Here is a 26,811-nt window from a genome sequence, read left to right on the forward strand (position 1 = left end):
TCTGATGCCCTCTTCTGGAGGTCTGAAGATAGCTACAGTGTACTTAGATATAATAATAATAATAATAATAATAATAAATCTTTTAAAAAAAAGAAAAACCTTACTAAACCCCACGGACTGTTTCCTATCTTTACCAGGGAACCTTCTGGATGAGCGCTTCTCTATTATTCTAGATAGCTTACCTGAAGATGAATTAGTCAACTGAGTTAATCACAATGTAACATTTTTTTTAAAGATTTATTTATTTATTATATGTAAGTACACTGTAGCTGTCCTCAGATACTCCAGAAGAGGGTGTCAGATTTCGTTACGGATGGTTGTGAGCCACCATGTGGATGCTGGGATTTGAACTTGGGACCTTCGGAAGAGCAGTCGGCGCTCTTAACCACTGAGCCATCTCGCCAGCCCCACAATGTAACATTTTTACAAGATTTAACTGTTATTCCTTGTCAGGATACTCTGGTGGAGTCAGCTTGTGAGGCAGAAATGCCAAAAAGCTGCTTATGAGAAATGAATTTCTAGGACTCTCCTCCTGGATATTCTGGCGAAAGCCAACTCTCCAGTTTAGATCGGTTTGTCAGGCGAAAAGCCTGGAAGCTGTTTCACGAGGATAAGAGTCCAGGGAAATTTTCCTCCCAGAGTTATGGCATCTCTTTCCCTAACCCATTATATTCAAATTTCCACCACATTAATCTAGTGTATAGATTCACGTGCACTCTATATAGTATTACCTTATAGTAAATGCCTTTTAAGACTGTATTCTAACATAGCTAAAGCCTTTTTCCAGTGTTCTTAGATTCCAGATAGCAGCAAGGAGCTTAACCTATTCAGTAACTAATTAGCCCCATCATAAAACAATATAAACATCTGTCATTTACTCAGCTGTCTGTAGATAGAGACTAAAAGTCTCACTGAGATAGAAATCTTTTATCTTTTACTACAGGCTACATTCTATGTCAAGTATAGTTGATATACTACCCTGATAAGGGGAAACTCTCCAGACAAGATAAGTTTTACTAGACCTAAAAATTTAGAGCTCTGTGATAGCGCATTACTCTTAAGGCCTGTCAAGAGTTAACAACCCCCTGATGCTTTTAACCTTAAAGTGTGAATTTCTTGCCTGACATTAGGCTGATCTTAGGCAGGGCTTGTTATCCCTAATGTAAACATTTAATTAGTCCCTGTAAATTCCTTTCTGCTGTAACTGGTGAATTTCAGTGTATCTTGTCTTTTTGTGATTTGTATCCTCTGAAAATTCGTTGTTATATAAGTCTGAAGCTCAACCAGAACAATACATTCAGATCCAACACCGTTCTCCGTGTTCGACTGTCTGTCACTACATCTTATCTCTGCCCATCTACTCTAGAGACCCTTTCTTACACAGGCACAGGGGACCAGAGGGCCTGTGGCAGATGGCGCCCGAACAGGGACACCAGAGTAGATTAGTCTTTTCTTTTCTTTCTTTTTTTCTTTCTATTCTTTATTTTCTCAGGCAAAGATAGGACCTCGTCAACCGCACTGCAGACGGGCTGATACGTATATCAGTTAAGAAACGAGTAAGTTTTTATCATGGGGCAGTCAAAATCAATAGGGAATATTAAAGCATGTGTAGATGCCTCACTGGCTGTAATGCAGGAATTAGCTTACGCCACAGCAAGGAAAGGGAAGAAATTCGGCGCTACGTGTGGAATTACATGTTTCGGTTGCAAGAAACCGGGGCACCTGAGAAAAGATTGTAAAAATCTCTCAGGAGACAAGAAGAGCATTCCTTTGGGTCCCTCCCAGTGTTGTGACAAGCACTGGAGAAGTGAATGTAAATCAAGGTCCCATAAGGATGAGACTCAGCTCACTAGAGAAGCTGGAAAGACAGAGAACTATAGAACTGCATGTTTCGGTTGTGAAAAACCGGGGCACCTGAGTAAGGATTGTAAAAATCCCTCGGGGAAACAAGAAGGGCCTTTCTCCAGGTCTCTGTCCAGGCTGCGGTGAAAACGTTGGGGGAATGATTGCAGATCAAAGTCCCATAAGGATGGGACTCTGCTCACTAAGAAGCAGGTAAGGCGAAAAACTAAAGGGGCAGTCTCTTAGCCCCGTTCAGAAACTGTGGAGCTCATTATAGGACACAGCTCCAGTTATAAGAAAAACTTCAAGTTGTGAATTCTGATACTTTAGGCTAAATTAAAAGTTATGGTTAAATTATGGTCAAAGTATAAAAAGAGACTTCTTCTTACTGTTACCTTATTTACAATTTCCCAATCCTACATTGTGCTAAAAATCCGTAGAAAAGGCTCTATTGAAAGTTAAGTAATCTCCTAAAACATACATAATTCATTCCATAAATGGTATTTTTGTTGGTTGCAGAAAATAGCATTTTTTGCAGGTGACTATAAAATATATGACTAAGTGTGGACTGATGATGGCTTCAAAAAGATTCAGCATGGTAAACTTTTAGGCTATTTGAGACATTTTAGTGTATAGAGATTGTGTGTTTTCTCAAAAATTTGCCCTCAGATTAAATAAATTAGAAGTTTGGATGCTTGCCAGAGCTGTTGGAAAATTTTGGATTTTAATCTTGATTTGACAACCTGTCTCTTACAAGCAGGAAAAAAAAAGAAAGGAAAAAAAATAGATTTTAAAATTCTCCAGGGACAGAGAGAAATCGGGGGACGCCCTGTTTCATTCTCTCTGGCCCCTACAGGAGAAATTCTTTACCCCCTATATGTATTGTCTAATGTCAATTCATGTATATCTCTTTTGTTTCATTGTCTGAATGATTGTGTCGTTGTCTGAATGACTGTTTTATGTTTCATGTTGAAAAAATAATAATACAAAAATAATGGTCAAAACTTTACCTGCTGATTCACTCTCAGTTTGCACAAAGGAGGCTGAGAAAGAGCCTTCACTATAGCCATAAATCAAGCACTGCAAGAGAGGCCCTGCTAGAAACTGTTTTTTAAAAAAAAAAGGAATCTGCAACCTCTTAGTTCTAAGGCAAATAAGCTGATAGTTGTTTTTTCCTAAAACTTTCTCTGCAAGTTTGTGATCATTGTGTTTAGCAAATAACAAATTGCTTTTTTATCTTACAAGTATAGCTATAAAAGGTAAAACTCTTTAATTGATCTAAATCTATAAGATTCATGTAACCACTTCATTTGGTCTTTGATTGGTCTTAAAGGTATAAATATGATCTAACATGTCTTGGTCATAGAGAATTGGTTTATAAGTTATTTGGGTATAATTAAAAAGATGTAACACTGGTTACAAAGTTAACTTAAAAGTAATAACTCAAAGATAGAGTCATTTTCAAATAAAAGCACCTGACATAAATCAGCCCAGAGAACTAGTCCTCTAAAGATACTTCTAAATTGAGATAACATTTTATGTAATTCTTATCCTAAAAGATAGACTTATAAAGATAAGATTTTAAAACAATGTCTCTTTAATGAAACATTAAAATTTAAACTGTCATACATTAATGAATTAACAGCCAAATTTTGTAACGTGATAGTGATGTTTTTAGTATTGATTTTAAGGAGAATAAATTGTTTAAAATTGGGTCTTACTTACCAAAAGTTATAGATATGTTCTAATATTGCAACAAAAACTTAAAAATTCTGATTAAAATTGCCAGTGTCCCATTGACTGCAGTTTGCAGTTTAATCAAAAGCTTAAGACTTTTAACTCACCCATAATTAAGATTATTACTAGAATAATCAACTTATAAGAGAGCTAATGCTGCTCACTTGGGCCATTCAGCCATACAAAGCAAAACAGAATTAACTAGATATATTCATCTTTGTACAGAAATTAGACCCTCACACAATCAGTTTGACTATGGCTGCGGCCTTGTAGGACCATAAAAGGTCATAAAAGAAAATGTTTAAGGTATAAGTCATCTTAAGAAAGATTGTCCAAAATCAGAGGCATGGACAAACAGTTAAATTACTCCTTTAGAATCTGTCCTCATTGCAGGAGGGCAAGATGCTCAAATTAAAAAATATATACATTTGGGTTAATACAAAGCTTAAAGCAGCCTCAGAGAAGCTTGTGCAAAGTTTCTTGCGTTTTACAGACTGCGCCTAGAAAAGTTCTTAAAACTTCACCCTCCCTGCCTTCAGGGAGAATTTCTTTTAGCTAAACAACATTTTTTCTTTTCAGATCTACCCAAGTGTTGTTCATGATTAAGTCTAAATTCAAGATTTATAAAAGGTCAATCAGGCTATAAAACTTATAAAGACATTACAAAATAACTTGCCTACTTCATGTAAAATTATTATAGATTTAAAAGTTTATTTTTTCCATTTATAAAGAGTTTACTTCTAGTGAACTGGTGACCATTAAAGGTTTTTACCCCTAGGTATGGCTAATATAGTCTTATATTATGTAAGAAATTTTCATTGTCCAGGCTTCAATACAAAAAGCAAAAAGTCTAAATCTTTCAGTATATATTGTTTCCTAAGTGGAAAAGTATTTTATTAACTAATGTCTCTAAAGAGAAGTTTAAAGTTCTGTAAAATAGTTGTTGCTTCATAAGATTCAGAGGCAATATCTTTTTAATATCTAGGGTTTTAGTTATATTAAAAAATTGGTACAAATTTACTTCAAAATTTTATTTTCAAAAAGCTTCCAGGAGATGTTAATTGACTAAGACCTCACCTTAAATTCACCACAAGAAAACCTAAGCCTTTGTTAGGTACTATCAAGTGAGATTCAAATTAACTGGAGAGAACTAAAAAAGATTTAACAGAAAGTAGAGAAAACTTCTATAATATATTAGTATCAATTGTAATTGATGGTAATCAAATATTAGCTACATATTCTAGTTATTGTTATTAAATGTGTCCACAGCTATTCTTTGACAAAAGAAAACATTAATGTAAAAGTTCACCTTTCTTCACCTTAAAGTTTTAACATCCTATTATATATAAGGCTGCTGTGATACTAATTAAGAATTAAAAATTCTTTTTTCCAAACAGCTATTAGTTATTACAAAATATTGATATTTGACCTATTGCATACCATCATTTTAAATAAAATTAATATTCATCCTAAAAATAAGCTAATTGCTTATTATACATGCTTTTGTAAATTCATACATACATGCATCCCATTTACTGTATTTAAAAACAACCTTTCTATGGAAAGAAAAATATATGTAAATTGGGTCACATGTTTATTCTTTTGAGTTTCTGCCTACTTCAGCACAGATAATTAAATTATGTGCTATAGATAGTGTTTTAAAATGTTAAAGATTGCCTGATAAAAACCTCTTAAGACAATGCCACGCTAAATTTCTATCCCAGGTAAATTATAGATCTTATACAAAAATAATTGCCATATAATCTCATTCTTTACATCATCAAAATAGTAATGGCTCGAGATAATAATTTGGTATTTAAAATAAATAAATAAATAAATTAATTAATTAATGTGCATGTCATATTGTAAAGATTTTATCTCAGTGTCCTCAGTTTCTACCTGTTACACACATTGGTATTAATTCTCGAGGACATATACTTAAACAATTATTACAAATAGATACTTTTTGATTTAAAAAAAAATAAATAAATCATGCACATGTGACTATTGATACCTTTTTAATCTTTCTAATTACAACTGCTCTAATAAAATAGCAACTAAAAGTATAGTTGCCTGTGTTGATTTTTCTTAAACTTGGTGTTCCAAATCAAAATTAAAACTGGCTATTACAACCAAGCATTTGAGATGTTTTATCAACAATTTAATGTTATCCATGTTACTGAGATTTTTATTATTCCCAAGGAAACAGTACTGTGGAACTTTAAATCTATATCTTTTAAAAAAATTTAAATGTCAAAAACCTCTCTAAGTGTCTATGGCACCCTACAATCTAACATACTCATAAGATAAAGGGATCCACTTATTGGCACATGGCATGATCCTGTTCAGATACTTAATATGGGGGAAAGGGGGCAATATTTCTGTTTTTTCCACAGAATGCTACAAGAGCATGCTAGCTCCCAGAATGATTCCTGAGACAGGCTGACCTGTGAGTTCCTGAGTGCCCTGACAGTGGTGACCAGAAAGCTGTATTGAGTGCACAAAAAAAAAAAAAAAAAAAAAAAAAAAAAAGAAATCAAAAAACAGTCACTCACAAGCAAAATAAAGAAACTCTTCCTATCTCCGCCATGGGCTATAACAAGGAGAGCAGACCTGGTGTCAACTTGAAAACAACTAAAAAAGCTGACTCATGAGGCACAAAGACTGCTACTAAGTATTGGACAAGATTTCATCAGAGACTGTTTTTGGCCATTCAGGCCAACTCCCCTATAGCTGTAAAAGCTTGTGTACCTTACCTGTATGCTTATTGTTAAATGATTTTAAGAGTTAAGATCACCAATCTTGACAAGTCTTTTTATATACATTGTAATTCCTATCATTTAACTAATTGTGTAGATCCTAATTTAAATAAGAAATCTACTGTTATGATTTTGTTAAAAAGATTCTGCTTATGTTTTACTGTCTGTAGAGTTAGGAAACGATCCTTGGTTTGAAAATTCAAGATTGCAAGCTTTAAAAAGACTAAATGAACTTATTAGACCTAAGAGATTTGTAGCAGCTTTGATCCTGGAAATTACTGCTTTAATTGCTATTTTAACTTCCTTTACAATATCCACCACAGCCTTAGTACAGCAACAACATACTGCTCATTTTGTTAATGACATGCATAAGAATATTTCTGTGGCATTGTCAGAGTTGTATTTTATAGATAAAAAATTAGAAGCAAAGGTTAACGCCCTAGAAGAAGTCGTGCTGGCAATAAGATAAGATATTGCTAATATCAAGACCAGGTTAGCTACTAAATGTCATGCTTCTTTCCAATACATTTGTGTCACTCCTTTACCTTACAACGACTGACTGGGAAAAGACAAAAACTCATTTACAGGGTATATAGAAAGATATTGATATTTCTCATGACTTAGAACAGTTAAAGGTAAAAATTTCAGATATTAGTAAAAGCCATCTGGACACTTGGAACATTGATGAATTGGCTAGAGATTTAAAGAACAACTTAAGTGCATTAAACCCTCTGAATTGGGTTCAATATATCATCCTACTTGTTATTATTTTTGGCATTACTTTATTAGTAATCATTGTGTTTCCACTCATCTTTAGAGTGCTCCTGCTCCTGAAATCTGTAGCTACGACGAAGCGGGACATCCTGGAACTTCGGCTAAGAAATAAAGATAAATTAAAAAAAAAAAAAATAAGGGTGAGATGTCAGGATACTCTGGTGGAGTCAGCTTGTGAGGCAGAAATGCCAAAAAGCTGCTCATGAGAAATGAATTTCTAGGACTCTCCTCCTGGATATTCTGGCGAAAGCCAACTCTCCAGTTTAGATCGGTTTGTCAGGCGAAAAGCCTGGAAGCTGTTTCACGAGGATAAGAGTCCAGGGAAATTTTCCTCCCAGAGTTATGGCATCTCTTTCCCTAACCCATTATATTCAAATTTCCACCACATTAATCTAGTGTATAGATTCACGTGCACTCTATATAGTATTACCTTATAGTAAATGCCTTTTAAGACTGTATTCTAACATAGCTAAAGCCTTTTTCCAGTGTTCTTAGATTCCAGATAGCAGCAAGGAGCTTAACCTATTCAGTAACTAATTAGCCCCATCATAAAACAATATAAACATCTGTCATTTACTCAGCTGTCTGTAGATAGAGACTAAAAGTCTCACTGAGATAGAAATCTTTTACTACAGGCTACATTCTATGTCAAGTATAGTTGATATACTACCCTGATAAGGGGAAACTCTCCAGACAAGATAAGTTTTACTAGACCTAAAAATTTAGAGCTCTGTGATAGCGCATTACTCTTAAGGCCTGTCAAGAGTTAACAACCCCCTGATGCTTTTAACCTTAAAGTGTGAATTTCTTGCCTGACATTAGGCTGATCCTAGGCAGGGCTTGTTATCCCTAATGTAAACATTTAATTAGTCCCTGTAAATTCCTTTCTGCTGTAACTGGTGAATTTCAGTGTATCTTGTCTTTTTGTGATTTGTATCCTCTGAAAATTCGTTGTTATATAAGTCTGAAGCTCAACCAGAACAATACATTCAGATCCAACACCGTTCTCCGTGTTCGACTGTCTGTCACTACATCTTATCTCTGCCCATCTACTCTAGAGACCCTTTCTTACACAGGCACAGGGGACCAGAGGGCCTGTGGCAATTCCTGTGTCCCTACTGTGTCTGTTTGGCCATGTGCCTGTGAGTGCAGGTGCCCTCAGAGGTCAGTGGGATCCCCTGGAGTGGGGTTAGAGGCAGCTGTGAGCTACCTGCTGCTGCAGCTGAACCAGGGTCTGCTGAGAGAACAGCAAGTGCTCTTAACCACTGGACTCTTTCTTCCGCTGGGCACAGGTTCCTGTTAACATTCACACACTTGTCACCCCATCACTGGGGAGGTACAGGTAAGGGGATCAGGAGTTCATGCCAGACCTGGCTGTACATCAAGTCTAAGGCCAATCTGGCTCCACGAGCCCCTACCTAATGAAATCAACACACTTACTAGCACTGGGACCCATGCACAATGCTAGAATGGAACCAGCTGGGGGCGATTTGCGGGTCAAGCACTTGCTTCACAGGTAGTCTGATCCCTAACACCAAAACAATAAAATACATACATAAAAACACAGCTGCCCTGCCCACTGTCAGAACTACAACAAAAGATACTTACTGGTGACGTCTTTGATTAACTCTGCAATTGAGGTGTGGTTGGCGAGCGATCCCCTGGCTGCCTGCATGTGGGGTAGCTGGGACACAAACTGCTTGATCTCCCCGACTGTCTTAGCGTTGTGTCGCTCCTGGAACAGAACAGGCAACAGGGCCGTGAGTCAGGGGAGCATCTCACAGGGTGTTTCACCAACACCATCATGAAGGGGGACGTAAATCAAGCTAAACCCAGCTCTAAAATCACAGACAGGAGAAAAGGAAGTTCGGTACCCACAGGATGGAAGGAGAGAACTCGTGCAATGCTCTTTCATCTCCATGCATGCACACACACACACATGCATGCACACACACAAATATGCATGAATGTATGTGTGTGTGTATATATATATATACACACACGTACATACATATGTATGTGTTTTTACAAGTACGTAAGTATAAAAAAAAAAAAGATAAAGGCACCCCTGGAAGCTGATGGGGTGTGTGTGTGTGAGTGTGAGTGTGTGTGTGGTTTACACAGAGCTTCTTCAGAGAGAGAATGCCTATTACACTCTCTTGGTGCACACTGGTTCATACTTTATATATTTTGTGTGCATCTGAGCATTAATGAAGGACAGAGTTAGGTACTGTAGTGGCTATTCCTGGTTGTCAACTTGACAATATTTGGAATGAACTACAATCCGGAATTGGAAGGCTCACCAGTGACCCTTATCTGGAGGCTTGGAGATCCTTATCTGGATCTTGGTTTGAAGATCTTGAGCCATATTGGCTATGGATTCCAGAAGATTGAATCTCCGAGTTTAAGGAACACACCTTTAATCTGGGCTACGCCTTTCATCTGGGATTAAAGGTGTGGTGGAACACACCTTTAATCTGGGCTACACCTTCTGCTGGAGACAATATAAGGACATTGGAAGAAGGGAGTCTAGCTCTTGCTCTTGCTCCTTCGCCTGCTTGCCGTGTGAGACTGAGTAACTGCTAGATCCTTGGACTTCCATTCACAGCTGCGACTGAACAATTGTAAGGAATTGGGCTGCCGACTGTAAGTCATCAATAAATTCCTCTACTATCTAGAGACTATCGATAAGTTCTGTGACTCTAGAGAACCCTGACTAATACAGAAGTTGGTACCAGGAGTGGTTCTAGAGTAACAGAAGTACAAGGATGAATCTTTTAAAATACTGGAATTGGCTTGTTGATCCACCAGCACTTTCAAATATTGAAACCTCTCCAGATTCTCTCCCTCCTGGGAGCTCAGAGAATTTTGAAGACCCATGGTTGAAACTATATTCCGAACTTAAAGAAGCTAATGACCTTGATTTTCTTAATGAATTAGGTGATTCAGTGCACAAAGCTTTCTACAAGATGGGGAAAAAATCGGAAAATGATTTTACTGGCTGGCTGCTCTTAGTATCTGTGGAAAAAATGATGAATGAAAGGAAGGAGTTGTGTGATAAAATCGAAAGTCTCCAGACACAAGTAAACGATCTAAAAGTTGCTAAGTGTGTCCTTGAGGAGAATCTTCTCTCTTGTAGCAATAGAGCTCAAGTTGCAGAAAATCAAACAGAAACTCTCATTGTAAGGTTGGCTGAACTACAGCGAAAATTCAAGTCTCAGCCTCAGAGTGTGTCGACAGTTAAAGTAAGGGCTCTAATTGGCAAAGAATGGGATCCTACAACATGGGACGGGGATGTGTGGGAAGACCATGTTGAAGCTGAGAATTTTGAATCCTCAGATTCTCAAGGGTTTGCCCCACCTGAGGAAGTAGTACCCTCAGCCCCACCTCTTGAAATAATGCCTTCCCCACATGAGGAAATTAATTTTGCAGAGTCTGCTCACGGCCCACCAATAGTTTCTTCTAGACCTGTAACCAGACTCAAAGCAAAACAGGCTCCTAGAGGGGAGGTAGAAAGTATTATAGTCCATGAGGAAATTCGCTACACTACTAAGGAGCTTAATGAGTTTGCTAATTCATTCAAGCAGAAACCTGGTGAATATGTGTGGGAATGGATTTTAAGGGTGTGGGATAAGGGTGGAAGGAACATAAAACTAGAGCAGGCTGAGTTTATTGACATGGGTCCTCTGAGTAGAGATTCTAGGTTTAATACGGAAGCTCGCATAGTTAAAAAAGGTGTCAAAAGTTTGTTTGAATGGTTGGCTGAGGTGTTTATCAAAAGATGGCCTACTGGAAATGACTTGGAGATGCCTGATATTCCGTGGCTTAGTGTTGATGAAGGGATTTTAAGACTTAGGGAAATTGCAATGCTAGAGTGGATATATTGTGTAAAGCATAATTGTCCACAATGGGAAGGTCCAGAAGATATGCCTTTCACCAGCTCTATAAGACGCAAATTGGTGAGAGGGGCACCAGCACATTTGAAGGGTTTTGTTCTTTCCCTTTTCCTTGTGCCAGATCTTAGCATTGGAGATGCTTCTGCTCAATTAGATGAATTAAATTCACTGGGTTTAGTTGGATTCCGAGGTAACAAGGGCCAGGTGGCAGCATTGAATCGCCGGAGACAAGGTGATTCTAGTTATTATAATGGACAGCGTAGACAAAAGAATGTTTATAATAACATACCCAGTAATGGTCAGCACAGGAGAGGTGAAATTTATAATGGCATGACTCGGTCGGACCTTTGGTACTGGCTAATCAATCATGGTGTTTCCAGGAATGAAATACATAGGAAGCCTACTGCATATTTGTTTGATCTGTATAAGCAGAAACATTCTCAAACAAATGAAAGAAAGGCTACATTAGATCGTGGTAAACAGCAATCTCGGCCAGTGAATCAATTTCCAGACTTGAGACAGTTTGCAGATCCGGAACCCCTTGAATGAAGGGGTGGCCAGGTTCCTCTGAGGAAGGATCTTGATAAGACACTCAAAGGTTTTGCTGTTACCCTTTCTCCAGTTCTTCCCCAGAGGGACCTACGGCCTTTTACAAGGGTAACTGTACACTGGGGAAAAGGAAATAATCAGACTTTTCGGGGTCTGCTGGATACTGGTTCTGAGTTGACACTGATCCCAGGGGATCCCAAGAAACATTGTGGCCCTCCAGTTAAAGTAGGGGCTTATGGAGGGCAGGTGATTAATGGAGTTTTGACTGATGTCCGACTCACAGTAGGTCCAGTAGGTCCCCGGACACATCCTGTGGTGATTTCCCCAGTTCCAGAATGTATAATTGGGATAGATATACTCAGAAATTGGCAGAATTCTCATATTGGTTCCCTGAACTGTAGAGTGAGGGCTATTATGGTTGGAAAGGCCAAATGGAAGCCTTTAGAGTTGCCTCTGCCAAAGAAAATAGTGAATCAAAAACAGTATCGTATTCCTGGAGGAATTGCAGAAATTACTGCCACTATCAAGGACTTGAAAGATGCAGGGGTGGTGGTTCCCACCACATCTCCATTTAACTCTCCTATCTGGCCAGTGCAGAAAACAGATGGATCATGGAGAATGACAGTTGATTACCGAAAACTAAATCAGGTAGTAACTCCAATTGCAGCTGCTGTACCAGATGTAGTTTCCTTACTTGAGCAAATTAACACATCTCCTGGCACCTGGTATGCGGCTATTGATCTGGCAAATGCCTTCTTCTCAGTACCTGTCCATAAGGACCACCAGAAGCAATTTGCTTTCAGTTGGCAAGGCCAACAGTATACCTTCACAGTTTTGCCTCAAGGATATATTAACTCTCCTGCCCTGTGTCATAATTTAGTTAGAAGGGATCTTGATCGTTTGGATCTTCCACAAAATATCACATTGGTGCACTATATTGATGACATTATGCTGATTGGACCAAGTGAGCAGGAAGTAGCAACCACTTTGGACTCATTGGTAACACATATGCGTATCAGAGGATGGGAAATAAATCCAACCAAAATTCAAGGACCATCTACCTCAGTGAAATTCTTAGGAGTCCAGTGGTGTGGGGCATGCAGAGATATTCCTTCTAAGGTGAAAGATAAGTTATTGCACCTGGCCCCTCCTACAACCAAGAAAGAAGCACAACGTTTAGTGGGTCTATTTGGATTCTGGAGACAACACATCCCTCACTTGGGTGTGTTACTTAGGCCTATTTACCAAGTGACTCGGAAAGCTGCTAGCTTTGTGTGGGGCCTGGAACAGGAGAAGGCCCTTCAACAGGTCCAGGCTGCTGTGCAGGCTGCTCTACCACTTGGACCATATGACCCAGCAGATCCGATGGTACTTGAGGTGTCTGTGGCTGATAGAGATGCTGTTTGGAGCCTCTGGCAGGCCCCTGTAGGTGAATCACAGAAAAGGCCTTTGGGATTTTGGAGCAAAGCTCTACCATCATCTGCAGACAACTATTCTCCCTTTGAAAAACAGCTCTTGGCCTGCTATTGGGCCTTAGTGGAAACTGAACGTCTGACAATAGGACACCAAGTCACTATGCGACCTGAACTACCCATCATGAGCTGGGTACTATCAGACCCTGCAAGTCATAAAGTGGGACGTGCACAGCAGCAGTCTATTATCAAATGGAAGTGGTATATACGTGATCGGGCCAGAGCAGGTCCTGAAGGCACAAGCAAGTTACATGAAGAAGTTGCCCAAATGCCTATGGTTTCTACTCCTGTTACAATGCCATCTGCTGCCAAGCATGCACCTATAGCCTCATGGGGTGTTCCCTATGATCAACTGACCGAAGAGGAGAAGACTAGAGCCTGGTTTACTGATGGCTCTGCACGTTATGCAGGCACCACCCAGAAGTGGACAGCTGCAGCATTACAACCCCTTTCTGGGACAACCTTGAAAGACACAGGTGAAGGGAAATCTTCACAGTGGGCAGAACTTCGGGCAGTACACATGGTATTACAGTTTGTTTGCAAGAAGAAATGGCCAGATGTACGATTATACACTGACTCATGGGCTGTAGCCAATGGATTGGCTGGATGGTCAGGGACTTGGAAAGATCACAATTGGAAAATTGGTGAGAAAGACATCTGGGGAAGAAGTATGTGGATAGATCTCTCCAAATGGGCAAAGGATGTGAAGATATTTGTGTCCCATGTAAATGCTCACCAAAAGGTGACTTCAGCTGAGGAGGAGTTCAATAATCAAGTGGATAAGATGACCCGTTCTGTGGACAATCAGCCTCTCTCCCCAGCCATCCCTGTCATTGCTCAATGGGCACATGAACAAAGTGGCCATGGTGGTCGAGATGGAGGTTATGCTTGGGCTCAGCAACATGGGCTTCCACTCACCAAGGCTGACCTGGCTACAGCTGCTGCTGATTGCCAGATCTGCCAACAGCAGAAACCAACACTGAGCCCCAGATATGGCACCATTCCTCGAGGTGACCAGCCAGCAACCTGGTGGCAGGTTGACTACATTGGACCACTTCCTTCATGGAAAGGACAGCGTTTTGTTCTTACTGGAGTAGATACTTATTCTGGTTATGGATTTGCCTTTCCTGCACGTAAAGCCTCTGCTAAAACCACCATTCAGGGACTGACAGAATGCCTCATCTATCGTCATGGTATTCCACACAGTATTGCTTCTGACCAAGGAACTCATTTCACAGCCAGAGAAGTACGACAGTGGGCCCACGATCATGGAATACACTGGTCTTACCACATTCCCCATCATCCTGAAGCAGCTGGGCTGATAGAAAGATGGAATGGCCTTTTGAAGACGCAGTTACTGCGCCAATTAGGTGGTAACAGCTTGGAAGGCTGGGGTAGAGTTCTTCAGAAGGCAGTATATGCTTTGAATCAGCGCTCGATATATGGAACAGTTTCACCCATAGCCAGGATTCATGGGTCCAGGAATCAAGGGGTGGAAAAAGGAATAGTTCCACTTACTATCACTCCTAGTGACCCTCTAGGAAAATTTCTGCTTCCTGTCCCCATAACTCTAGGTTCTGCTGGCTTAGAAGTTTTGGCTCCAGAGAGGGGAGTGCTCCTACCAGGAGCTACAACAAACATTCCATTGAACTGGAAGCTCAGACTTCCCCCTGGTCATTTTGGGCTTTTAATGCCCTTAAACCAACAGGCTAAAAAAGGAATAACAGTGTTAGGAGGGGTGATAGATCCAGATTACCATGGGGAAATTGGATTACCTCTTCACAATGGTGGTAAGCAAGATTATGTCTGGAGTGTAGGAGATCCCTTAGGGCGTCTCTTAGTACTACCATGTCCTGTGATTAAAGTCAATGGGAAACTACAACAGCCTAATCCAAGCAGGATGACAAAGGACACAGACCCATCAGGAATGAAGGTATGGGTCAATCCTCCAGGAAAAGAGCCAAGACCTGCTGAGGTGCTGGCTGAAGGAGAAGGAAATACAGAATGGGTAGTAGAGGAAGGTAGTTATAAATACCAATTAAGGCCACGTAACCAGTTGCAGAAACGAGGATTATAAAGTAATATGAATGCCCATTGTAAATTTACTAATGCGTTTGCGATTGTACGAGGGATAGTTATATCATGTTAGGCGTATTTACAACCTTGTTATTGTTTCATGTGAACATGAGATATTATTTGTGTCAAGTTGACAAGGGGTGGATTGTAGTGGCTATTCCTGGTTGTCAACTTGACAATATTTGGAATGAACTACAATCCGGAATTGGAAGGCTCACCAGTGACCCTTATCTGGAGGCTTGGAGATCCTTATCTGGATCTTGGTTTGAAGATCTTGAGCCATATTGGCTATGGATTCCAGAAGATTGAATCTCCGAGTTTAAGGAACACACCTTTAATCTGGGCTACGCCTTTCATCTGGGATTAAAGGTGTGGTGGAACACACCTTTAATCTGGGCTACACCTTCTGCTGGAGACAATATAAGGACATTGGAAGAAGGGAGTCTAGCTCTTGCTCTTGCTCCTTCGCCTGCTTGCCGTGTGAGACTGAGTAACTGCTAGATCCTTGGACTTCCATTCACAGCTGCGACTGAACAATTGTAAGGAATTGGGCTGCCGACTGTAAGTCATCAATAAATTCCTTTACTATCTAGAGACTATCGATAAGTTCTGTGACTCTAGAGAACCCTGACTAATACAGGTACCTAATACAAACTCTCTCCAACAGTTGGGAGGCAAAGACAGGCAGATTTCTGTGAGCCTGAGGCCAACCTAGTTTATATAGAATGTTCTCAGACAGCCAGGGTCATACTGTGAGACCCTGACTCAAAAAATCACAAGCAACAACAACAATAACAAAAAATCCCAAACTTTTTAGTTAAAAAAAAAAATGAAATTAGATGTGGTGGCACATGCCTTTAATCCCAACACTGGGGATCCACTGCAAAGGCAGGAGGATCTCTGTGAGTTTGAGGCCAGCCTGCTCTACATGATGACAGACTGACTTTATTAAAAAAAAAAAAAAAAGAGGGAGAAGAGCAGGAGGATGAAGAGAAGGAAGAGGAGGAGGAGGAGGAGAGGGAGGAGGAGAGTTGGGTGTAGGGTACACATGTATGATGCCAACACTTGGGAGGCCGGGGCAGGAAGACCTAGAGTACAAGGCCAGTGTGGGCTATACAGTAAGATCCTGTCACAGAGACAAAACAACAAACTAAACCCCACCAGGCTTGGGGTTGGAAGGCTCAGCGGGAAGAATGTTGCTGTACATGCCCAAGCATCGGGTACAAGACCAGCCCTGTGCAGGGTGGAGACAGGAGGATCTAGGATGGGGTTCAGTGAGACCCCTGTATCAAGGGAATGAGGACGAATGATGGCAGGACACTGACTGCTGGCTCTGCAAGCAGCAGAGCACCTACAGCTTACATAGGAACACACCGTACACATGCACAGGTATATTTTAATGTAGCTGAGGATACAGGGCAGTAGTACAGCACTGACCTAGCCTGAGTGGGGCCTGGAGGTCTCTCTCTCTCTCTCTCTCTCTCTCTCTCTCACACACACACACACACACACACACACGCACACACACAGCTCTAAGATCTAAACATTTCAGTTCCATGCAGAGGGGCCAATAGTTAGCAGAAAGTGTCTCTCTCCGTCAGGTATGCCAGAGCTGACTCACGACCTTGGGAAGACAGAAAGAAGGACCAGAAGTTGAAGGTCATCCTCAGCCAGGAGACCATTTCAAAAATCAACACTGAGCAAAAGTTCCATGGAACTGAACCTAATCCCATCTGGCACTGAACATCAATAGTGAATCCAGCCCATGGACAAAGTGAGCCAACCCTGCTTATTGATGAGAACTTATTTTTTTGGAGAGGTGGGGGGTGAAACAGGATTTCTCTGTGTAGCCCTGGCTTTCCTGGAACTCGCTCTGTAGATCAGGTGGACCTTGAACTCAAAGATCCACCTGCCTCTGCCTCCAAGTGCTAGGATTAAAGGAGTGCACCACCACTGCTGCCGCCACCACCTGATGGGCACGTTGCAATAATGTAACCCAGAAGAGTCTTCAGAAATGTGGAGTTAATTATACAGATAGAATCCCTAAGAAAGATAATATTTACAACCACAGATATAACAACAAATACATAAAAAGCAGTTTTTAAAAACTCTCCCAATTTCTTTTTTTTTTTTTTTTTTTTTTGGTTTTTCGAGACAGGGTTTCTCTGTGTAGCCCTGGCTGTCCTGGAACTCACTCTGTAGACCAGGCTGGCCTCGAACTCAGAAATCCACCTGCCTCTGCCTCCCAAATGCTGGGATTAAAGGCGTGCGCCACCACTGTCCAGCCCAATTTCTATCTCTAGATCCTAAACAGTCATTTTCTAAGTCTATAGAATCCCCACATTTCAAAACCAGCTCAACAAGAATAAACCGGCTAAAGACAGGAGGAGGCAGGAGGGTGATAATGAAGCTCTGGGCGGCTGGGGATTTTGATCTCATTATCATATCACACTTGTGGGGCTCCCCTGCCACTGCCTTGCTGGCCAGGTCTCAGCAGCTCACCATGGCTGCACCGTACCACAGGACGGCTATCTCTAGTACAGCGGGTGTTCTCTCAGGGGAGGAGAGCAGGACTTAATAAAGGTCACAGGAACTTGTTTATGAGAACAACACTCATGTCCTTACACCCCTACAAACAGGAACACTTAGCACAGCACGGTCATTGCAGGCCTGAGAAAAAGTCTAAAATCCAAGAAAGCCGTGCTGGTGACATAGCTCAGAGGTAGAGCACTGTCTAGCATGGTCAAGACTCTGAGCTCAATACCCAGTGCCAGAAAAAGAACAAATTTCTTAAAAATAAAAGAAGGAGGGCTGGTGAGATGGCTCAGTGGGTAAGAGCACCCAACTGCTCTTCCGTAGGTCCGGAGTTCAAATCCCAGCAACCACATGGTGGCTCACAACCATCGGTAACAAGATCTGACTCCCTCTTCTGGAGTGTCTGAAGACAGCTACAGTGTACTTACATATAATAAATAAATAAATCTAAAAAAAAATTTTTTTTTAAAGAAAAGAAAAGAAAAGAAGGAAAACCTTGGGTCCCCCTTGAATCTGCAGTATTAAAATGAGACAGGTATACTATAGCCCAATTTTACCAAAAAAAAAAAAAAAAAAAGATTTATTTCTAATTATGTGCTCATGGGGGGGTGGGGGGGGTTGTCTTTGTGTGGATTTGTCTGTGTGGTTCAGGTACCAGAGAAGGCCTCAGATTCCCTGGAACTGTGAGTGCAGGGAACTGAACCCTGGCCCTCTGCCAGAGCAGCTCTCAGCTGCTGAGCCCCATGCCAGCCCTCAGCAAGCTGCTTAAACTGCTGATCACAGTTCAGAGAGGACCAAGGAAATGAACACGGGGGTCACAAAACATTGGTTTCTGAACATGCACTCTCCAAAACTTAACTAAAACACGTTTCTGGCAGTCCCTACTAGAGCCTTGGTCCTGAACACATACTGTGGGGCACCTGCAGGCTACGGACCCTGCCTAAACCTGGCAGCTCCGGGTCAAGGCTACTTCACACTATGAACTGCAGTGATTTCACTCTACAAAAGGTTTCTGTTCTTGAAGAAATGCAACAGTTTAGTTACAGAAAATTCAGTATTTTCCTACAGGAATTCCAGGCCAGCCAGGGCTACACAGTGAGAACCTGTCTGGAAGAAAAAAAAGGAACATAAGATGGTGAAACTGCTCCTTAGGGGACTAGGGATGTAATGTAGTTGGCAGAGTCCAGCACACAGGGAGCCCTGGGTTTAGTCCACAGCACTGCACAAACCAGCTGTAGTGTGCAGGCCTGTGATCCCAGAAGAGTCAAAAATTCAAGGTCATAAAAGCTACATCGTGGCTACAAAGCAAATTTCAGGCTGCCTGGACTGCCAAGACCCTGTCTCAAAAACATCAAATAAATAAAACAGACAAAAAGTAAATACAAGTAAAACTACTATTTGAGTTTAGCTTTTCCTTCCTCTTTTCCTTTTTTAAATCATTAAGTGGGGGCTGAGGAGAGAGCTGTGGAGAGTGGCTGCCGAGGAGGTATCAGGATGGGAGTCTGACCCCCAGAACTTATATAAAAGCTAAAAGTATAGGACTGGAAAATGGCTCAGATGTTAAGAATATCGGTTCCCAGCACTCCCTGGGTGGCTCACAGCTATCCCTAAGTGTAGCTCCAGGAGATCCAAGCTCTGCTCTGACTTCCTGCGGCACCAGGCTTGGATGTGCTGTACAAACATACGTGCAGGCCAGGCACTCATCTAGGTAAAAACAAATAAATCTAAAGGGACAAAAAGTGTGGTGACATGCCTTTGTAATCTCCGTGCTGGAGAAGAAGAGATGAGGGGATTCCTGGAGCTTGCTGGCCAGCAGCCTACGCTGAAGGACGAGAGACCTGGTCTCAAACAAACAAAACAAAAAACAACATCCAAGGGAAGGTGCTGGGCGGTGGTGGCACACACCTAGCACTCAGGAGGCAGAGGCAGTCAGATCTCTGAGTTCAAGGCCAGCCTGGTCTACAAAGTAAGTTCTAGGACAGCCAGGGCTACAGCGAGTGAGAGATCCTGTCTCAAAAACTAACAAATCCCAATAGTTCCTGAGAACCACCTCCTAAAATAGGGTGATTTCTGGCTTCCATATGCACAAGTGGTATACATGTGTACACACACACACACACACAGTTTGAGGACCTTTAATTTCCAAGGATTTTTTTTTCACCCACTCTACCCCTTTTTCTGAGACAGGGTCTCACTTGCAGCCCTGGTTGGCCAGAGATCCACCTGCCTCTGCCTCTCAAGTGCTGGATTAAAGTGGTATACAACCATGCCTGCTTCCATTATTTTGAAATGGCCCCAACCATACCTCTGCTATACTGTACTGTATATTATGTAGGAAGGGGCAGTCTAGTATTCACAATCATAAAATCAAAATATCACTCCACTCTGAAAACAAAACTAAACAAAACCACTGGAGATGCCCTAGGCCCAGATCATCAGTCAGTCAAGGTTTCATTCTTTACAAGTCAGCATGCATGGGCACCTCTAGGGTGCAAATTGCTGTCTCTAATAGTTGGTAAAATTATAAGCACATTAAGGAATTGTTTTCAATAAGGGTCCTTATGCTTTCTTAGTTGGGTTTATACCTGATTACATACTAAACATCTCAGGCAAATAGAAGTCTGAGCCGCAATAGCCAGGAGCACCGTCCCCTCAGCGTCCCCGGGAAGGGTGGAAGCCAGGCGTGCCTCACCTCGAACGCTGCAGAGATGATCTTCGCCTTCTTGCTGAGCACAGAGCCCACAGCGTTGAAGTTCTTGTCTCGGATCTCGGCGTAGAGCTCCTCTGCGGAGTTGAGCTGAAGCTTCTTGGCCTCCGTGGGAAGGTCCTTCCCACCACTGCCGCCACCCTGCTTCTTGGGTGCAAACTTCTCTGGAGGCAACTTCACATAACCTGGAGTTGGAGCACACACGCTTGAGCAGTTACGGGAAGACCCCAGACTCAAATGCCTGGGCACAAAATGCCCACCGCAGAACAGCAGTTTGTTTTCCACTGGCCACAAGCCAATCAGTACCTGTGACTTCTGAGAGTTAGAAGACAAAGGCACTCAGCTCTGGGTTTGTACCTTCCATGGCCCACGCCCAGGCATGGCAGCTCTGCAGCACCCATTCCACAGCTCTAATTGTCATTATGGACAGACAGAAACCACCACAACGGTGAGTTCTAAAAAGGAATCTCACTGGCATGGAGATGCCCCAGGTGACTCCTAGCACTCAGGAGAACTTCTGTGAGTTTGGGACTGGCCTGCACCATGTAGCAGCAAAGAAGATAGAAAATTCTAGAGTGTTCACAGTAAGTAATGAAAGGTCGTAGGGTTTTTTAGAAGAAAATAATTACTTTTATGTGTATGGATGTTTTGGCTGTGTGTGTTTGCATGCCATGTGCATGTGGTACCCAAGGAGACCAGAAGAGGACACTAGATGGCCTGGGACTGGAGTTATAGACAGTTATGAGTTACCATGAGGGTGCTAGTAACAAAACCTGGGTCCTACAAGAGCAGCCAGTGCTCTTAATCACTGAGCCATCTCTCCACCCTCAAGGCTGGGGCTTTTTAAAATGAAACTTTTGTTTTAGTTTTACACACTCACTCACACACACACACACACACACACACTCACCTAAGAGGAAGGGTCAGAAGCTTTGCCCCTGGGGTCAAGTTCACCCAGTTTCGTTTTGGTTGGGGAGATTAAACTAAGTGCCTCCACACTTCTTGCTTCCGTAGATAAAGTTTTATTGGCACAGGTGCCCATTCTTTACCTACTCTGCATGGCAGAGTCTGGAGATTCTAGCTACAGTGTAGCCAGTCCCCACCCTGGTCTAGAATAAATGCCAAGTTCTGCCAGCTCTCCAGTTCCTCTACAAGGGAGCCGCAGGCCTCGCCTCCCACCTCTGCTCCTGAAAACAACTCAGCACCTCCGCCAACACGTCCTCAAGCGGCGCTGATGAGTTCTGAGGGTAATGGGGACATGGACCAAGCTTCTTACAATGTTAAACAAATTCTATACTTTTTTAAAAAAAACAATTATTGGGGGGCTGGTGAGATGGCTCAGCAGGGTAAAGAGCACTGGCTGCTCTTCCAAAGGTTCTGAGTTCAAATCCCAGCAACCACATGGTGGCTCACAACCACCCATAATGAGATATGACACCCTCTTCTGGTGTGTCTGAAGACAGCTACAGAGTACTTATTTATAATAATAAATAAATCTTTTTAAAAAATTATTGTGTGTACAACTTGTGGGAGTCAGTTCTCTCCTTCCACCACATGGGTCCCAGGGATCAAATGCAGGCTGTTGAGCATCAAGTGCCTTTACCAGCTGAGACGTCTTAACATGATATTAACACTTTTTGACCCTTAAACACCCAGCATCACGGAATGTGGTTAAGAAAGGTAACCTGACCTACAATAAAAGCGTATATGCACAGGTGCTTTTAAGGTCATGAAAGTAAAGGACACAGATTCACCTAACTAACCCACGTTAGGGAAGTAACTCCTTAAACCCAGATGCACCGAGGAAATGACTGTTACGTCCCACACGTGCTGAGACTAGCCATCATTATACCAAGTCACGCATGAAGTGAAGGCCGGCAAGACGGCTCAGTAGGTGAACCAGGTTCAACCCTACACCTCACATGGTGGACGGAGAGAAGCAATTGGCGCCACTGTCCTCTGTCCTCACCTGAGACATTTAAGACAACCTGTACAATTTGATTTCCAGTTTACTCTGAGAAATAAATTCTGCAAAGGCAGAGACACTTCCAAGAAGGAACGCTATTGCTGGGGTTTGGGCTACAGCAGGGGCAGGCAGGTCCAGGGGTGGGGGCTGGGAGGCGCGGATGTTTTCTTTGCTCTGTTTTCCCAGTTTCTCCTTAATCAGCACGGGAGTCTCTGTGAGTCCACACGTGCGCTTTCTCTCCTCGGCCAGCCCCTCCCGCTCCCACAGCCATCCTGAGGCCCGCTCACAGGCCACCCCTCCCTCACCCTTCCTCTCCCTAACTCCAGGCTCTCCTGTGACCATCTCCTGGGTGCGCTCTGCAGAGGCCCACGCCAGGCTCTGATTGCTGCCTGCTTTCCAGCATACTGGGATGAACTCTTCTTCCAGTGAAGAATGAGGTTAGGATACCATTTTAGGGAACAAATTTAAAAAATAAAACAAGACATGCAGCCGTATCATTAAGTCTCTTATGGAAACACCTCTTCTCTATCCTCAGCTGCCACCATCCTGTACCCCCGCCTCACACTCACTGTCTTGATAAAACGTACAGAACGCAAATTGACCACTTTGGCCACTCTAGAGTTAACTATCCACAGGCGTTTAGTGCGTAGTTCTAGGGCGCAGCAGTCAGTTCTAGACATTCTCACCCTAAAAGGAGCCAGCAGCAGCCCACATCCCGCCTCCCAGGTTCTGTGGGTTCTACATCTTTAAATATCTGCAGCTCTAGAATGTCTAGAGGCTGGGCCAAGACAGACAGCCTGGGTGTGCGTGCATGCATGTGCCCGTGCGCGTGCTTGACCATCCATGGTAAAGAGAACAGACCTTGTCTAAAGGGGCTGTCTCCCCTGGCCACTAAGTGGAAGTAAGCTCTAAGAACAGCCATAACATAGGTTTTTTTTTTTTTGATATGTGGCATAAATCAAGACTATTAATTAATTCCTCACATTTTAAATGCTAACAGAATCAAATATTATGTTGGCCAAAACCATACAAGTAAAACATGCTGTGACCTCTGGCCTAACCACTCAATAAGCCCTGATCTTCCAAGATGTCCACCTAGTGACCTGGATCCCTGAGCAGTCGCCGAGAATTCCGCCGTCTGCGCACTTCAGCTCCCTGCATCTGTACTGCTTCTCTGCTCATGAACATCCATCTAGATGTTACACTTCCCTCCAGACCCAGCAGCTCTCCTGTTCTCCGCCAGCCACAGGGGGTTGTGGGGCCATACATGGCTAGCCTCGGCTCCTGTATAGCAGGCACAGCAGGCATGGACCATCTGGCCAGGCCGAGTCGGCGGTGTGGCCATCAGATGATCACACTGATCTAGCCTTAGACCCACAAGACAAGTCAGCATTCTTTTTCAGCTGTGCTGACTTGTATGCGGGAAGCTTTCTCAGTAACCGCTTGCCGGGTGGGGTATGGGGGTGACCATATACAGTCTAACTTCCAGCACTTGGGAGCTAAACTATGAAGACCAGAGTTCATGGCCAGCCTGGGCTAGACAGCAACACTTTGTATCAAAAAGATAAAAAAAAATCAGGGCCCAGTGAGAGGCCAGTGGGTAAAGGTGCTTGTCACCAAGCCCGATGACCTGAGTGCAGTCCCCAGGGCCCACATGGTGGAAGGAGAGAATCAACTCCTGAAAGCTGTCCTCTGACCTCGATATAGTCATGGTAGGTGCCTGCACACATGCGTGTGCACACACACACACAATAAATAAAAAAATGTAGAGAAAACTTTAAATAAGGTAAGTATGATCAAAATATATTAGACACATGTATGAAATTGTCAAAGAAGAAATGAAGAATATTTTTTAAGATAATAAATAAGGTAGGTGTTGTGGCACACACCTTTTATCTCAGTTCTGCTGAGATTAATCTCCACACAGTGAGACTCGGTCTCAAAATACATACATACATACATACATACATACATACATACATATATACATGGATACATACACACAAACACACACACACGATAAAGGTGGAGCATAGCTTCTCCGGAGGCCTCGCCCTCTCAGCCATGTCCCTCTCCTGAGTGCTATTTCATCATGTAATACTGCCCATCAATGACACACACAGAGATGACCACAGCGTATAATGGGGACACACTGTCCATATAGTCTCCCAGGCTCCTCATTTGCCACTTCAGTGGCTCCACAGGATGTGTGATGCTCTCAAGCACTTGGGCTATTTAAAACACAGCCCTCCCTCATCCTCTCTGGAATGATGATTCCTCAAGGGACATTCCTGGGATCGTTGCCGGAATTAATAACTTTATATGCTGCCAACTTGCTTCCAAAAAACATTATACTCTCTCCTTTCAAACCATCAATAGATATTGGACCTTTAGCTGATCAGCAGAGGCACACACCTTAATTTCCAGTACTCAGAGGCAGAGGCAGGCAGATCTCTGAGTTCGAGGCCAGCCTGGTCTACAGAGTGGGCTCCAGGACAGCCAGGGCTACACAGAGAAGGAAAGAAGAAAAAGAGAAAAGAAACTGGATCTTTAGTTAGGTAACTCAGACCTTAATGTAACCACACCAGTAGGGAGGCAAAGGCCAGCCTGAGCTATATGGTAAATTCCATGTGAGCTTGGGCTATGAACACTCTGTTTCAAAACACAAGGGGCAGAGGGTGAGGGGAGGAAAAGAAGAAAAATAGAATCCCCTGACCTTTACATTTAAACAACACTCGAGAAGGAACCGTAAAGCCACAGCCTGCACACAGCGGATACTTTATCCTAACAGCAATATCAGCTGTTATCCTAATAGATGTCAGCTCACTCACTGTTCTGAATGCCGTAAATCTCATCGATGAGGCCTTCATACGTGAGCTGGGAGGCGAGTGGCGTCAGGAGATCCACATTGCGATCAAGCAGCAAGAGGTTATCAAACACGGGGAACACTGAGTTCTGGCTTCCTGTGAACTCCCTCTTCATCCTGACCATCATATTGGCCACTTGCTGGAAACAAAACATGTGATCAGGTGGAGAGTCCTGGGACCTAGCAGAGTTTAAGGCTCTGCTACAGAGAAAACAGTACTCCAAAGGTGAAAAACAGAAAAGCAGCTAGGGCCAGACTGATAATGAAATAAACGGCTAACAGAAAAGTACCTACAGTTAACCACCATCCATCTCAGAGCCAACAGTGGCCACTCCACCCCATTCACAACCGACGCCTGCTACACGGGATGGTTATGTTCTACAATCTCTAAAGATGGTGCAATAAACAGCGCTGATCCAGTTCCCAAGAGATACACTGCTCATAGCGTGTGTTCGTTCATTTATTCATCCATTCATGTATAAGATTAAGTTATTTTTAGGGCAGGACAGATGGTTTAGTAGTTAAGAGCACTTACTGTTCTTGCAGGGAGCCTAGGTTCAATTCCCAGCCCCACCTCTAGTAGCTACAACCGAATGTAAGTCCAGTTATAAGGAACCCATCTACACACTCTCTGCCCTCCGTGGTACCTGCACATAAACTCACAAGATGCATAGAAATAAAAGAAATGTAAAGATTTAGTGTTTTTTATTTACATGAATACATCTGTCTGGAGGTGACTTTGTGCATATGAGTGCAGTGACCAACTTGGTTTTAAGAGGGCATCATATGCCCGAGTCTGGAATTACAGGTGGTTGTAGCTGAGAACTGAACTTGGGTTCTCTGGAAGAGCAGGAAGTGTTCTTAATCACTGAGCCATCTCTCCAGCCCCTGGCCACAGCTTTTGTCCACAGATCAATACTAAACCTTGTGTTTTGTTTTACTGAAAGCTGGGCTGTGGTGGCGCACACCTTTGATCCCAGCACTCAAGAGGCAGAGGCGGCAAATCTCTAAGTTTGAGACCATTCTGGTATATGAAAGAAGTTCCAGGATAGCTAGGGCTATACAGGGAAACTATGTCTCAAAAAACCATTCATTCACACAGGACTCACAGCTAAGAGCTCTGTGACTCTGGCCCCGATGAAACTTACATAAGTCACATTACACATCTACACCATGATCAGAATACATTTAAAAGGCAAAGCCACCAAACAAGTACACAGATATGAACAGCCTGTCTCTAAGCAGACTGTGAAAGAGACACTTGTGACCTCGGTCACCTCTGGGAACATCTCTCGATGGGCATGTTCCCAAGCCCTGTGAGTACCGACCATGTGGTGAGTGACCTGTGAACTGCAGGGAGGAGATGAAACCCTCAAAGACAGAAGCAGGGGTAACGGGGTCGCAGCCTGCGTGCACATGAAGTAAAGGGATTGGCTGTGTCTCCCAAGGTCACCCTTTGACCCCTATTTTGGATAAAGCCAGAAGACAGGGTTCTTACCCGAGCACACTCTCCTTTCCCAAAGATCTGGGGGATAGTTCCATACAGCGCCTGCAGGGTCATCAGCCCCTTGGCTGCGTGGTACAGGCTGGTCTGGTCGCCTTCCAGGTAGCACTCCTGTGGAGACAAAGCCG

At 42.7% G+C, this 26,811-nt stretch overlaps 1 protein-coding gene across 3 annotated transcripts in view; it reads right to left on the reverse strand.

Annotated features, from left to right (window-relative positions):
- The window catches only part of Vps33a (VPS33A CORVET/HOPS core subunit), a 44,287-nt gene that overhangs the window by 9,525 nt on the left and 7,951 nt on the right, over positions 1–26,811 (reverse strand). For 2 of the 3 annotated variants that reach the window (NM_001359513.1, NM_029929.3), the window contains exons 5-8: positions 26,678–26,794; positions 25,145–25,319; positions 20,333–20,532; positions 8,721–8,847 (exon numbers count right to left, since the gene is read on the reverse strand). In NM_001359513.1, the coding sequence (NP_001346442.1) occupies positions 8,721–8,847; positions 20,333–20,532; positions 25,145–25,319; positions 26,678–26,794 (619 nt within the window). Of the gene's footprint in view, positions 1–8,720; positions 8,848–16,481; positions 16,730–20,332; positions 20,533–25,144; positions 25,320–26,677; positions 26,795–26,811 lie in introns of those variants that run through there. The other variant, XM_006530504.1, reaches the window with a different exon arrangement.

The sequence above is a fragment of the Mus musculus genome, chromosome 5 (genome assembly GCF_000001635.26).
Source record: "Mus musculus strain C57BL/6J chromosome 5, GRCm38.p6 C57BL/6J".
Classification (NCBI taxonomy): domain Eukaryota; kingdom Metazoa; phylum Chordata; class Mammalia; order Rodentia; family Muridae; genus Mus; species Mus musculus.